General features: G+C 42.7%; 1 protein-coding gene across 1 annotated transcript in view; it reads right to left on the reverse strand.

The window, feature by feature from the left end:
* The window catches only part of notch3 (notch receptor 3), a 31,858-nt gene that overhangs the window by 6,005 nt on the left and 10,145 nt on the right, over positions 1–15,708 (reverse strand). The window contains exons 3-29 of the mRNA XM_028454872.1: positions 12,170–12,312; positions 11,747–12,082; positions 10,993–11,115; positions 10,683–10,916; positions 10,434–10,589; positions 10,139–10,324; positions 8,857–8,970; positions 7,738–7,851; positions 6,600–6,833; positions 6,287–6,397; positions 6,018–6,210; positions 5,732–5,877; positions 5,246–5,479; positions 4,984–5,136; positions 4,673–4,901; positions 4,379–4,580; positions 4,128–4,284; positions 3,854–4,038; positions 3,029–3,161; positions 2,677–2,934; positions 2,473–2,585; positions 1,866–2,389; positions 1,470–1,796; positions 1,246–1,394; positions 932–1,157; positions 735–825; positions 33–201 (exon numbers count right to left, since the gene is read on the reverse strand). Coding sequence (XP_028310673.1) covers positions 33–201; positions 735–825; positions 932–1,157; positions 1,246–1,394; positions 1,470–1,796; positions 1,866–2,389; positions 2,473–2,585; positions 2,677–2,934; positions 3,029–3,161; positions 3,854–4,038; positions 4,128–4,284; positions 4,379–4,580; positions 4,673–4,901; positions 4,984–5,136; positions 5,246–5,479; positions 5,732–5,877; positions 6,018–6,210; positions 6,287–6,397; positions 6,600–6,833; positions 7,738–7,851; positions 8,857–8,970; positions 10,139–10,324; positions 10,434–10,589; positions 10,683–10,916; positions 10,993–11,115; positions 11,747–12,082; positions 12,170–12,312 — 5,240 coding nt within the window. The remainder of the gene's footprint in view (positions 1–32; positions 202–734; positions 826–931; positions 1,158–1,245; positions 1,395–1,469; positions 1,797–1,865; positions 2,390–2,472; positions 2,586–2,676; positions 2,935–3,028; positions 3,162–3,853; positions 4,039–4,127; positions 4,285–4,378; positions 4,581–4,672; positions 4,902–4,983; positions 5,137–5,245; positions 5,480–5,731; positions 5,878–6,017; positions 6,211–6,286; positions 6,398–6,599; positions 6,834–7,737; positions 7,852–8,856; positions 8,971–10,138; positions 10,325–10,433; positions 10,590–10,682; positions 10,917–10,992; positions 11,116–11,746; positions 12,083–12,169; positions 12,313–15,708) is intronic.

Below are 15,708 nucleotides of genomic sequence, written 5' to 3' on the forward strand. Positions count from 1 at the left end.
CATAAATGTGATGATCACAATTCATTACTAACCTGGGCCTCGGACATTAACATCCATGCAGTCACTTTCAAACTCTCCCTGTGGTGGTGTGAGGGCCATTGTAGGTGGGACACGAATGTCTGCGGCTGCAAGGTGATGCTGTGTCCATTGTCTGCAGTCCACTGCATCTTCACTGTCTGAGAGCAAATTGGGTTCCTCAACCTGAATCAACAAAAAAAAAACAACTTGAAACTACAGAGCAGTGTTGATAAAACACGTAGAAGCTCTTGTTGTGGCGTATATACAAGGGTTGTGGTCAATTATAATTGTAATCGTGTAATTGATAATTAACTACAGTTATGATGTAATCATAATTGTAATTGGAAAAAAAGCTGTTGCTGTTGTAATCATATTGTAATTGAGTTCAGATAATTGACTTTGTAAATGTAATTGACATGGAAATTCTTTAAAAACAGTGGAAACATGTTGCAGTTCTATGGCTTACACATATGTAGTCAACAATGATTAAAATGTGTTTAATGTCGACTTCTCCCACAACCTGTCAGTTTTTGAGAACATATTTGTAATTGAATTACAGGGGAAAATAATCTATTTAATTTTATTGTAATTGGTCACCGTAATCATAATTGAGCTGTAATGGAACATGGATAATTGAAGACATAGTTGTAACTGAAACATGTAATTAACCTTAACACTGATATATACAGTAGATGAATGAAGGCTGTGCGACTGACCTTGAGCCTCTTTGCTTCTGGGCAGTCGGAGTCCATCCATTGGTCACTATGATCTCCCAGAAGTGACTCCTCCACAGTTTTTGTCATGTGTCTGTTCACAGATTAATATGTATCATATGAAAGCCAGAAGCCATGTTGCTAGGGTAATAAGCTAAAACAATGCAATCAGTTTTATCATACACATCCAAAACACTTACTTCATGCCCAAAGCATCCTGGCCTACAGGCTCTCTGCGGTTCTTGTTGCTGCTGGGCTCCTTCTTGAGGAAAAAGCCTTCAGGGAACCAGAGGGTACTGTGTTCTCGCTTTCTACGAGCAATCAGCATGCCAATCACCAGTATCACCAGAAGGAACAGGGATGCTATCACCACCATCATCATTTTGCCCCATTGTGGTATTAATACATCAGGTTGTAGTTTTTCACCTGTTGTGGCATGAAAAGCCGCATTTTCAGTACCGTGTCTCCTCAACCCTTTTTGCCATTTTCATGTTCCTTGAAGAACTATACTCACCGCGCACTTCTTTGAGAGGGTATGGGAATCGAAGCCGCTCTACTGCTGACAGGGCTCCTAAGTAGTCTGCAGCACTGAAGACTGTAGGGAAACATTCCTCCGAACCCTGAGTGCACAGCCGGTTGTCCATCTCCAAGTAGACTATGGAGCTACAAAGAGGAGAAGCAAAGAGTTAGATATCTGTCCAGATGAGAGGAAGTGTTTCATCTCTGTTCTCTACCGACCCAATGATCTCTTCCTCATGCTGCAGCTCTCGCTTGAGACGTCCCTCTCTGCGTCTGTACGGCCTGATCATATCTTCTCCATTCCGATCCTGCCTGAATCTCAATGAGGTGCGCAGGATAACGCTCAATTTTTGCAGGAATGCTGTCCTGGTACGGAGAAGCTCCTCTGGGGGCAGGAGGACCACCACGACTAAGACACCGTCAATGATTTCTTCTGGAACCTTCTCAGCACAGTCTAAGCCATCCCAGCCACATTCCTCTGTGTTGCAGCCCTGGTCACAACGACCATCAGCATAATGGTCGATGCAGTAGGTTTCATAAATTGGACTGGAGATAAAGCAGACAAAAAGTTAGGTAAACTTTTCACAGTGCTAAAAAAAAATTCAGAAAACTTACTTGCAAACATTCTCCTTGCTTTTGCAGTCAAAGTTGTCAAACAAACAATTGGCATTGTTACAGGACTCATCACATTGACTATTGTTGAAGACTCGCCAGCAACGTGGATCTTCACAATTAGCCCATGGGTTAACGGCGAGAGAGCAGTCGCCGCCATCCCAGCGACAAGCGAATGTGTTACACTCCTTGTCGCAAACACCATCATTGGCTTTGCCGTGGCAGTCTGCCAGAGGGCACGAAGGTGTCTGGCTTTCAACGATGTTCTGCTCACACCGTTTTCCTGTCCAGCCATTGGGACACTGGCAGTGGAAGAAGGGAAAGCTTGTTTCTTCAGTGCACAGCCCTCCATTACGACAGGGCTGGGATGCACATCCTTCGTTGCTGCGGTGCTGACACTGTGGGCCGCCGTAGCCTGGCATGCAGGTGCAGCGCGCTCCCCTTGTGGTAAGTGCACAGCTTCCTCCATTGTAACACGACAGCTCTCGACATGACATGCTTCTTTCACAATTTAGTCCAGTGTAACCCTGAGAGCAAATATTTTGCCATTAGCAATTCAAAAAAGTGTTATTAAAAATGTTTGAACTGTTAAAAAAAAATAGACACTTACAAGCTGACATGTGCAGGTGTAACCCAAGCCAGTGCTGCTGGTTAAAGAACAAGCTCCTCCGTTCTGACATGGCTGCGACTCACACACACTGAATCTGCTTTGGCATCTCCGACCTAGAAGTGAAGCAACAGTGTTTTATACAAAAAGAAAATCCAGTGAAACCAATGAAAAGAAATGTGCTAAGTTTGTAAGTATCTGTCTGACCTGTAAAACCAGGCTTGCACACACACTGGTAATCATTGGGCATCTGAATACAGTCCAGGCTGTTGGAGGGGCTGCAGGGGTTTGAGAGACACTCATTTATGTCTCCCTCACATCTTTCGCCTGTGAACCCAGGTGGGCAATTGCAGCGATAACCTCCAACTCTATCTACACACGTGCCGTTATTCAAACACTTGGGAGGAGCACTGCGCTGTCTCAGAGGTGCAGCACAATCATCTTCATTTATTTCACAGAGGACACCTTTGAGAGAGAAGGTAAAACAGAATCAGTGAAATGCATAGCCTAAACATGATAACTGGTGAAATTTAGCCTCGTATAAATGTGAGTTAATTACCAAGTGTGCCAGGGGGACAGGAGCAGATATAGTGTCCCACCAGATCTATGCATGTGCCTCCATTCTGGCACGGATGAGACTGACACTCGTTGATTTCCATCTCGCAGTTCTGTCCAGTGTAGCCTGGCATACACTGTATTGACAAGGAGGACAATAAAGTAAGCTTCACAGCTGGAAAAAGGTCTAAGTAAAAGAAAACATTTAACATCTTTAAATCTACTGCACAAGATCACATTTTCTGGATAAAAAAGACAATATTTGCAATTTAAAAAAAACAAACAAGTTATTTCAAAACTGAAGTGCTTGTCATGAATGTTTTGATTAAATTAAATGTACATATATTAATTAAATTTGATAAACTTGATATGTTTCCTTTATTTTTTTTATCGTTTTCTGTATTATATTTGTACATATGTACAGTTTTATATTTTTATTTTAATTCTTATTATTATTTATCTATCTTTTTAATTTTTTTCTACTGTAATGTGTGCACTTGTATTTAATCCTTATTTAATTAACAGACTTTTACTTAATTATGTATGTTTTTCTTTCTTTAGTGTTGATTATTTATATTTGTAATATTTCTTGAGCCTCTGTAACACAAGTCATTTCCTGCTGGGACAAATAAAGTATTTCTGATTCTGATTTAGAATGTTTCAACCATCCTCCAAAAGTCTTCTTCAGTTTAAAATAAGCCTCAGAAATAAAGAAGGGTTTTAAAGTAGAGGTAAAATGACTTAAGTCAAATATCAACGTATTTGACTACATATTTGCTATGTTAAAAACATTTTCTGTAAAAAAAAAAAAAACAACTCTTAAACTCACATCACATTGATATCCTCCTACATATCCCCTGCAGGTAGCGCCATTGCGACAGGGTTTGTCCTCACAGTGGTCCACTTGCTTTTCGCAGTAGCTCCCTGTGTAGTCGGCAGGACATTTACAATAGTGGGCATTCCCGGTGTTGACACAGTGACCACTGTGGTGGCACAGTTCATCAGTCTGGAGACCTAATTGGAGAATTTGAAAAAATATTTATTTTTGAATTCATAACAGCACAACATCAGACCTTGCGTGCAATCCTTCTGCTCAATAATACCTCTCTGACGGGCAGCTGTCTCGCACGACACTCTGGGGATATCACAGTAACGTCCAGACCAGCCATTGGTGCATTCACAGCTGAAAGAGGACTCCTTTTGGCGACAGCGGCCTCCATTTTGACATGGAGATGAACGTCTACACCAGTCAACTGGTGTCTGTTGGAAGAAATAAGATTTTCATATAAATTACTGAAAAATTTGAAGGTGAGAAGATTAATTTAAAATATGTCTGTATGGGTGTGTACCGTACCTGGCATCGGTTGCCAGCATAACCCTTTGGGCAGGAGCATCGGTATGACTCCAACGCATCCTGACATATGCCTCCATTAAGACAAGGCTGGGAGTTGCACTCGTTTACTTCATATTGGCAGTGGGAGCCAGTAAAACCAGAGCGGCAGTTACAGGAATAGCCATTGATTTTATCCGTGCACGTTCCTCCATTAAAGCAGGAGCTACACAGACAAAAAAAAGGTACAGATGTTCACATTTTATCCGTATGTTCGTATCAAAAGCAATACCAGGTATCACAGAAACCTACACGTACCTCTCAGTGCAATCTGGGATGTTGGTTTCACAGTGAATGCCAGTAAAGCCAGGCCTGCATGTGCATGTGTAAGAGTTAACATAATCTGTGCAGGTGCCACCGTTTTTGCAGGGAGAACTCTGGCATTCATTGATTTCTGAAGCACAGCGCGGTCCTGTGAAACCTGGCAGGCAGCTACAGTGATACGAGTTCACACCATCAGTGCAGGAGCCTCCGCTGAGACATGGATCTAGCAGCACAACATGCTACGTTATAGAGGACATAGAGACATATCACACCACTTATCGTATTTAGCCTCTGTGGCCACTCACTTGGACTACAGTCATTGATGTCTGTTTCACAGGTCAGGCCAGTAAATCCTCCTCTGCACGAGCACACGAATCCTCCAAGCGTATTAGTGCAGGTCCCACGGTTTTTGCAAGGATTTGAGACACATTCATTCACATCAATGTTACACAGCTGACCTGTAGGACACAAAACAAGGGACAATCAGATATGATTTGGCTGCTTCCTTGACAACTTTTACTCCAGTGGAGAGCAGGAAATTTAACGACTGAGTAAAAATTTGCAAACCTTGCCACCCTTGCTGGCAGTTACACTGATAGCCCAAGTAGTCTGGTGTATTTGTGCAGACAGCGTGATTGGCACAGGGGTTAGGAGAGCAGGGGGTAAGAACCTCAGCACAAGTGTGTCCACTATAAGGAAGTTCACACAAACAGGTGAAACTTGCCACGCCATCAACACAAGTGCCCTTGTTTAGACAGGGACTGGATGAACACTCGTTGATGTTCACTTGGCAGAGGTTACCTATCAACAAAAGAGGAAAGAAGATTCAGACCTGGGACGGATAAACACTTCACCACTAGGGGGAGGAAGATAGTCCTACAAAAAGAGGTAGAGTGTTGAAGAACATGCATTCCTTCATTTTCTGTACTAGCTTTGGGCTGTGCAGGTTCTCATTAGAGGTTTATTTGAAAATAAACATGTATACTGTATCTTTAGATACTACTCATAATGCTATTAATATTAAATTCATTCAATCTACTGTCCTTAACTCACCTCTGAACCCCTGTCGACACTTGCAGGTAAATCCATTCAGCCGGTCAATGCATGTGCCAGCATTCTGGCACGGACTTGGCAAACAGTCATTTCTGTCTAGGTCACAATTTTTGCCAACCCAACCAGGCTCACAGTCACAGCGATAGCTGGAAAAAAAGAAGTGTGATTAGTGGAAATGATCTACAATACATTGCAAAGCCTAAAGGATGATAATAAATTACTTTATTTTTGTTTACATATTGTCATAATCACGTTAAACAGCAATGGATGCATAAAGTTCACCTACCCATTGATATCCTCCCTGCATGAGCCATGAACACATGGACTGCTGCCACACTCATCCACCTGAGAGTAACAGTAAGGGGGTTTAAAACCTGCAGGACACTGGCAGTGGAACCCATTCTCTTCATCCACACATGTTCCTCCATTCCTACAAGGGCCGGATGCACACTCATCTATTTCCACGTTACATTTCGATCCTTAGGACAAAGAGATGTATGTCAAATTTAAAACATTTTTGTTAACACTGAGAGTGCAAGCTGGATTTCAGGTTACCTGTGAACCCAGGTTTGCATACACAGTCATAGCGATTAATTCCGTCCTTGCAGATGCCATAGTCACATGGGCTACTGGCACAATCGTCAAAGTTCATTTCACAGTTTGTGCCTGTGTTGATAGAGATTGTTTTATTGTTAATACAGAACTCTGAATAACCATGCATCAATTTGAACCTTTCTTAAATCCAAAAGGTTCATGCAAAAAAGTTAACATGAAATTCTAAAGTTCCTTAATATTATTTAAAACATTTTAAATCATTGACTTAAATTACTGGACTGACATGAAGGTTTTCTGATGGATTATTCCTTACCTGAAGTTCCATGTTGACACTGGCAGATGTATTTGTTGACGAGGTCCACACATTTGCCTCCATTCTGACAAGGGTTGCTATGGCATTCATTGAGCTGATTCTCACAACGATAGCCTGTGTAGCCAGCATCACAGTTACAGGTGTAGCTGGCAATGCCATCAATGCAGGAACCATGGTGACAGGGGTCAGGTTGACAGTTGTTGATATTGCTCTCGCAGAGAGTCCCTTCATAGCCTTAAAAAATAAAATAAAGATTATTTAATGAAGTCCTTTGTCTATACGCCCAAGCACATCTCCAATTAAATTAATTAATTAATTTTGCCATGAAGAAGTTACTCCATTGGGTTGTGTCATCTCTTTGATCTTCATTCATTCTAAAGCAGTTTTGGGTTCTGGTTTTTTGGGGGGTTTTTTTAATGAAAAAGTGTCCATGTGTCAGGCAAGCAACAGTTGTTTCATATGGTATGCATGTAGTGCAATGCTGACTTGGGCCAAAGTAGAAAAAAAGGACTCTACACAGGCCTCCCAGCTTTGCTTTTGTTCTCAGTGGTGGAGGGAACAATAGACTGCACCACGTCAAACAGGGGTACTTCACTCGGCAGAAGGGGCCCACAAACACAAGAAATACCAAGCAGCTGGCCACTGAAACAATGAAACAGACTCCTCCATAGGCGGAGCCTCAAATAAACAGATTAAATATTAATTCGTACATATAAAAAGATTATACATATTTCCTTTGTGACAAAATAGCTGGGTTAACCCCTTTTATTTTGTTTTACAGCTAAGACATGACTCAATCTGAAGAAATAAAAGTTAAGACGCAGCCAAGGGTGTTTGGGGAGTTTTCTAGAGATGAACAGATGTCGGGGTGATGACCAAAGGTCTTTTCTTAGCAACTGCTGGTCTTCAGTGACCCCATGATCCTGAGAGCCACTGAAGAAACGAGGGGGATTAGGGGCCTCAAGTCAGTCTGCTTGGCCGGCAGACATCCAGAGAAAATGTTCACCCTCAAAACACTGAATGTTTAACAAAGACTAAACCAAGTGGTTAAGCTCATCTGCTCTCTTGTCTGGAGACAAAACTTCAGTCATGTACCAACAACTATACATTATAAACAAATAGGAAAAGTAGCTCCTACCTTCAGCACAGCGGCACTCAAACCCATTGGGCCGGTCATAGCATTTGGCTCCATTCTGGCAGGGCGTGCTAGCACACTCATCTATGTCGATTTGACACATGGTGCCAGTAAACCCTGAGACATACAAACATTGAGGTTAAGGGTCACATAGAGGGTCCAGTGGAAGGGTCTAGGCTTAGGTCAAAGGGCAGTCCTCCTCTGCTTAGAAGGGCAGAGGTCTCTGGCAAAGTTACTGATGGTTAAGGTAGGAACAGGGAGCGTCTCGACTGGTTAATGAACGTGTTATGTGTGCACTTGGACCAGTGTTGTGAAGATCACGGGAAAGTGATTCTGTGACCTTGATGATGTTTAAGAGGAAGGGCACAAAACTACACAAACTAAATACATCATCGTTTTCAGGTAGAAAATATTATCTGGAGAAAAAAAGCAACTGATCCAAGCTTTTTATGAAGCAGGGACGGAAGCATTTTGTGTTGGCATAGCGACCAAATCTGCAATATAAAACTAAACATTTTGTTGTAATCCTTTGAAAAAATTTAGCGCTTAAGCATGAACTGACGATGCCCAGACGAGGGTAAATTGGTGCATCGGTAGCACACTGCTCAGTTGATTAACAGTGTCAGGATAGTCTGTGTGTTGAGCTGCTAAGGAAAGGGGGTGCGACTGAGGGAGACGGTGGGATTGTTTTCTCTTTTGGGAACCCCCCCCCTTCCACTGCCTGTATCAGCTCCACTGGCTCAATAGCTAGATGGGGGGTGGATGGGGACGTCTGTCCCAGATGTAAATTGCGGATCTGGAAAAGAATCTCATTAGTAGGACTGCTGTCCCCCCAACTCCACCACCAGGGCAGGATGAGGGAGACTGCTGTCCCTTCCACATTCCACCGAAGAGGAAAGCGGGGGTCACAATAGTTTCTTTGTTAAGGCAAGTGGATCGGCAGCTTTTTGGGCCTTCCAGTTTATGGGAGTGCTGCCTCCAAACACTGCAGAGGTAATGGAGTGGCCCTCCCTCTCTGGGTTTGGGGACATTTAAACTGGGAATTCTGGTTTTAACGTGGCTGTTATTGGAAAACTGTTAAGAAGAAAGACAATATAATTGAAAGTGAAGAAAAAAGCTTACCTGGCTGGCAGGTGCACGTGAAGCCATTGACCATGTCTCGACATATGCCATCATTCACACATGGATTGCTCTCACAATCATCAACATCAATCTCACAGTAGGTTCCCATGTAGCCTACAAGACACAAGTTCAAAATTAAACCACACACTATTTTTTAACATATAGATTTCTTTTCAATCTCTGTGTTCCAAATCGAACATGGGGATTGCTTTCCAATTATTTGTTTCCTTTTTTAAGAAGTGGGTTTATTCAAGTCAGCTAGTGTACAATGCCACTTTCCACAGGGAAAAGATAAGATAGGAAATGTTTCCCTGGTGACTTTGTTCTGACTGGTTTCTTTTGAACCGCTAGATGGAAATATGGATCTTTAAAGCATCCCAGTGGTCTCACTCTACTGACCTGAAATCATTCCACACTACTGTAGTGTCTATGAAGCATTGTCCCTCCATGAGTCAGTGTCCTATTCACCAGACACATGTTATACACTCGGCATTATCAAACTACGGAGAGCTTCATCATTGAGGTGAAACAGAATGTGAATCAGAAGGTTGCCCCTGGGGAGAGGCTAGCGTGGAATCAGAAATAATCAGCAGCTCCACATGAGCTTTGCCGGGCTGACTGATGATGAGGAGGGTGAAGAGGAAGGGCCTGTCTCTGGAAATGAAGAGGGAGGGGGAGAGGCTCTGGGAAAAACCTATTTCCCTCTATGTGTGTGCGAGGGGTGCAAAGTGGAACACAGAGGGGCCCTATTGTTCCGCTTCATTCCCACAACTCTTGCACTCATTATTATTCACAGCACACTCCTCCCCCTAACTGGTCGCCCTCTCTCACATCCAGTCCTATAGACCCAACTCTCAGTTCTAATTTGTATAGCTCCAAAAACCCCAGGACGCATGTAGAACTGTGCGTGAGAGTTTCACTGTCTATTTGTGACTGAGTGTCCAAACTATCACTTACTCAGAAGTAATGTCCTGTCTGGCTGTACAGTGCAGTGAGTGTACCTTAATAAACCCAATGTCAGTGGGAATTTATTACACAACAGTCTGTACTGGATGCACCATTGATAGTTTCAAGTTGAAGTTTTCTTTTAAAAGGTCAATGTTTAATACTTAGTTTGTTTCATCCCCAACCAAACAACCTTCATGAAGTACAGTTATGTATGGTTTTATTCAATGATACTCGGGTAGAGTACAAAGTCAAACTGAAATTAGAGCAAAAAAATTATTGTCCTTGTACTTTTTTGAACAAACACTTGGATAAAGTTTTATGTCAAAATAAATACCTGGCATGCAAATGCAAGTGAATTCTCCAATGCGGTCCAAACAAGTGGCATCATTCTGGCAGGGCATGGATAGACATTCATTGATGTCAATCTCGCATCGTGGGCCAGCGTATCCCCTACCACACTGACACTGAAACGAGCCCTCTGTGTTGACACATTTTCCGAAATGCTCACATGGATTGGCACCTGTTGATACAAAGCTGGTGATCACTACATGAAAACCCTCAGAGACTCAACAGGACAGTGCATATTGGGTCGTAGCATTTACCAACTTTTCAAAAAGAGTAAAACCTACCTATTGAACATTCATCCATGTCCTGGTTGCAGGCACCTCCTACAAAGCCAGCAGGACAGGTGCAAATGGCACGGCCATTAAGTGGGTTGGTGTCACATACCGCTCCCTCATTGCAGGGGTTACTAACACATGCATCATCAAGGTGGCACAGCAAACCTGTGACAAAACCCACAAAAAGTTGATGATTAACAAAATAGCTTGTACATGTTTTGATCTGAAGGGCAATTGAAATTAGACCAATCCACATACCTGTTTTCCCAATGGCGCACTCGCAAAAAAAGGATGCTACTCGGTCATGACAGGTTGCGCCATGGAGACAAACAGCTATCGCACAGTCATCAATATTTTCACTGCAGTCATCTCCGGTCCAACCATTAACACAGACACAGGTATGGCCACCAATGGTGTTGAAGCATGTGCCCCCATTATGACAGGCATTGGGTTGCATGAGACACTCGTTGACATCTTCAGCACAGTATTGCCCTGGCAATGGTAGGGTAAAATTATGGTTAATACACAAAAAAGATAGATAAATATAATTTGATTCTAAGCACTGTACCTGTCCACTCTGGCAAACATTGGCAATTGTAGGTATTTACTCCGTCAACACATATTCCTCCATTCATACATTTGTGGCCAGGACAGTCATCCACATTGTTTTCACAGTTGTGTCCCTCAAACCCTGAAACCAAAAGTGTCAGAAAACAGACTTATGATGCCAGTACAACAAGAATTTATTACATTTATGAGGCTGTCTAAAAAACACATTGCTGACCCTAAATATTTGTACTTGTGACGCTATTAGTCATTTTTCCCACACCGGAGGCAATCCACTGGAATAGTAGCTTTAAAAAGGTTCAGAGGTTGTTTGACTGTTTACATCTTCATATGATGGTTCCCACACAATGCCAGCAACAGCCGTGACTCCAAGTTGCTCCAAAGGTCTGCACTCCCATTAGTGTTTGCTTGTTTTATAATCTCTCACAGTTTCAATGACTTCCTCTTTGGCAAGAGCCATTTCCTGTCAGTTCCCCAGTGAGAAACCATAAAGCAAATTCTTTCTGTTGTTAATAGTGGGGAGAGAAGGCAGGCTGTCTCTTCAAATCTCCCACTTTCTGATCTCGCATTAGAGACTATTAATAGTGTGGAGAAGGATGACCTAAACACAACTACCAGCTATACTGTCGGACTCACTGTGTCTGCCTTATTTACTATGTTAGGCCTGTGTTGGGAGTGTGGGAAACCATCTGGACTTCCATGCTGAGCATGTGTTTGTGTTTGTATTTTATTACGCCCATAGAGAGTCATTCTACCTGGGAGGCAAGCACACTCATAAGAGCGATCACTGGTCTGTCGACAGGTTCCTCCATTTAGGCACTGCGATGGCGCACAGGGCAGAGTGGACACCTCACAGGTGCGCCCACTGTATCCAGGCTGGCACTGGCAGCGGAATGACCCATGAGTGTTAATGCATAGGCCCTTGTTCAGGCACACGCCAGACTTGCGACACTCATCAATATCATTATGGCAATTTTTTCCTTGAAAGCCAGGTGGGCAGGAACAGTTGTAGTGATTATTCCAGTTTACACAGCGGGCACCATTGGCACAAGGAGTTGTAGCACAAGCATCAACAAGGGAGCAGTCCTGGCCTGGAGATGAAAAAAGTGAATTTGATTTGATTAAGATTTCTTTCAGACTTTATTCAATTCAATTGAAAACACAATTTAGAGGCATACCTCTGAACCCCCGCTGGCAAACACAGGTATACTGTGGAATACCATTGATCACCTGGCTCTTACAAGCAGCTCCGTTCAGACATGGGGATAGATGGCAGGGATCAAGGTGCTGACAGAGGGGACCAATAAATCCGGGACGACATCTGGGCAAGCAAATACACACATTTTAGGATGAAGTCTACAAGGTGACAACAGGTCACACATAGAAAAACAGAGGTATTTCAGACAGCTGCTAAATCTTAAAAAAATAATAATCGCGACTACCAATAATGCTCTTGCTTTGGGAAACTGGGACCATTGCCTTTCTCTGTCAGGGTAAGATGTCTCTTTGTACAGATAGTACAAGTAGTTTCTAACATAACAACAAAGCATGCAATCCATTGTTCAAGAAAAATCAAACATCACCCCCCACACACAGATATAATATCAAGATGGACAACGGCCATGGGTTTTCTAATTTTCATCTGGAAAGCCTTATTTTCTCCATGCCAGCAAACATTCCAACAGCACTAAGTCTTTCTGCACCTCAGTTCCCATATATGAAAAAGACCACACCCTTAGACAGTCTGGAAGCTTAACAATTGCATGCAACTTCAGACTTAAAAAACAAGCTTTATACTCAGCACACATAAAACAAATGGAAGAAGCCGGTGGACTATTAAATTGTAGACACTGTTTTTTTAAGGAACTAAGATAGATGTGTTAATTTGTATATTACAATATGTACATATACATATTATGTTAATATTTCTAAAATTTTGAAATGAAGTTGTGCATTGTTCTGTTCAGTTGGTACAGCCTTCATCACGTTGGGCATTGCGTCTTCCAATCAGGCAATACAGTGCATTCAATGATGTCATCAAAGACAAACAGTTGTATAAATATGACCATAACAGGCTCTGCCAAAAAAGTGTAGAAAAGTCGAAAAAACATTTTCCTGAAAGTTCAATGCAGAGGTCCTGGAGCTCAGACAAGGAATGGAGAGTTGGTAACCTGAAAGGCATAGTGAAGCCCTTGGCTGGAGACAAGCTCCCCCTTGTCTAACAGACTGCTCGATGCTGATGGCAGAGTAGTGACAGCTTGGTTTGGGTCTACCATTGGGCTCTGTCTTCTCTTTTATTAGAGTGGCACTACAGGGCAGAATAAACAATAGATGTTTTTTTTTTTTTTCTCTCACAGTAACGTTAAAATAATTAATTTTAATTAAAAAAAGTGTACACGAAAAAACTAAAAACAAACTGCTCAGAAAAAAATGAAATGATCTAAAAAATGTATTACTGAGTTTGCTGTTTTCTAATTGTTCTGCTCTGATTGAGAAAGTTTCCAAAGTTTTCTTTAAAAACAATGTTTCACAAAGATAATGCAGGCACAACGGGGCTCTACAAAATGCAATACAGGGGTATCCACAAGTATCCAAGTTGCACAAACACAAATAATCATTTCCAAAGCAAAGATTTGCTAGGATGACGAGAGATGTTCAAAAAGTATAAAAGCCAGAGGGAAATTTAGACTTTCTCATGCAAACAGTTGGCTGTCATCCCTCAGACATTTTGTGTTCGTTGGGATGCTTAAGTGAAGCCAAACTTGAGTGCCCATGTTGAAATCAAGAGTCTGCACTGTTGCAAAAGTGAATTCTTCATCTCCCAAAGCCTCCTTGAATGCCAACTTGGCTTCCCCCAACAATTCCCTCCTCTCACGCGCTGAGAGGTCAGATGTCAGAGGTCCCCTGTCTGATTGTGATGATAATGTCATTCAGCCGCAAAGTGAGGTGGACCTGTACTGCCGGGGGGAGAGGGTCTTTAGAAGGTACAACCAGTGGAGAGGGGGATGATAAAAAGAAGACAGTAGTCTGGTTAACCAGGAATGTTCCTATAATCCCAGGTCACCTGTACTAAAAACATAGCACTCAATCCAAAAGCATAATTCAAGTTCCCATAGAAACAATGCAGACAAGCAAACTAGGCAGGAAACCAACCAATCAACCCCAAGCCTACCCTTAGTTATTGTAGCTATTTTGTTATGGCTTGGCCGGTTTTATATTCCTTTTTTGACAGTACCAACACAACACTGCTCGGCTACGCTGGGCACAGCCTGTTGCCGATCCCCCTGTCCTCTGCTCCTTCTGCTGTAAAGCACTGCAGTGACATTTTCTGAACACAAGCGTAAACAAAGACGTAAACAAAGGTGACTGCTGAAGTTCAGCAAGAAAGGTAAGCGTGCAATAACATTTTGGATGATTGGAAAAGGAAGTTGGTTTTATTATAGTGATATAATTAATATTTTGATGAAGAAACGCAGACTGTTTCAGGCCTTAGGAGAAGACAGCCAGGCTCAGAACATGGGATGAGCAAAGGACGGCAAACCGGGCCAGGGACGATGTCCGCGCACTGCCACAAGTGCCCGCGGCGAGCCCATTGTTTGTCGGGGAGGCCAAGTGCCCAAGGGGCACCGAGCAGGGCGAGAGGGTGAAACATGGAGTCACTTCAGTGAGGAGGGGGGACCGCAGAGTCACGGGTGTGTGTTCACAGTGGTATTTGGTCGGTATTACTTTTAACCAACGCTTCATTTTTAAATATTTAAATTAATATTGTCCCAAGCTCAATATAGTGTGTTAATGTGAGCTAACTACTGCCTCACACACCTGCGTGTCTGTGGTGCAGTTAAGTGACGTGCAAATGTACCATAAATCTGTCATTATCGCCTCCTGAGGAGCATTCTGAAGTCATCTTGTGACCCACACTCGGCGGCTCGCGACACCCCCAGGGGTCAGGACCCCTGAATTGAGAACCACTGCTTTAGATCAATAAAAAAGGACAAAACTGGTGAGGTGCAGAGTGGGTACTGTCAATGGAAATGCGCCATTCGAGGCAAATTAACTATATCTGAAGTCTTTGGTGTCAGAAATGAAACCAAAATGGGGGGCAAAGTCTTTTAAAAGACTGTGGAACAAAGTTGAGCGGACATCTGAACATTTCTACGGGAGCCAATGTAGTCATTTAGGTCCTGTACTACGAAGCTGGATTTCCTCTTATTGCGCTAATTTACGCTAATCTGTGTGTGCTGTACTACGACGATGGTTAACGTCTTAGGTAACGTCTTGGGTAAATCCCAATGGTGATTTACAGTGAAGGGCTAACCTGGATGGGAGTAGATTTTGTTCTGGATAAAATCTGAGCGAGTATAAGAGCACTGCCCCCCAACCAATCAGGTCTCTTGGAAAATGACCTGCCCATTCTTAGAAGATCCAGCTTGGTGCGCAGATCTGATCTGAATATATAGGAATGGATTCAATCCTTTCCATTTACCCAATGACATCCTATAGGAAAGGTATAGATTTTCATTTGACCAACATTAGTCAGCTGTTAAAGTATGGCTGAGCAGTATCCTGAACGCAGCATGTACTTTTCATCAGCTTCCCAAGAGTCACTGGAGCCAGACATTGCACTCACATACCAATCTGTGGAAGTGTATGGAAAATTGAGGCGGACTACATGAACAAGAACACGTAGTTCACGTTTGTGATTGGTAAGACGCTGCAA

The sequence above is a fragment of the Gouania willdenowi genome, chromosome 8 (assembly GCF_900634775.1).
Source record: "Gouania willdenowi chromosome 8, fGouWil2.1, whole genome shotgun sequence".
NCBI lineage: Eukaryota > Metazoa > Chordata > Actinopteri > Blenniiformes > Gobiesocidae > Gouania > Gouania willdenowi.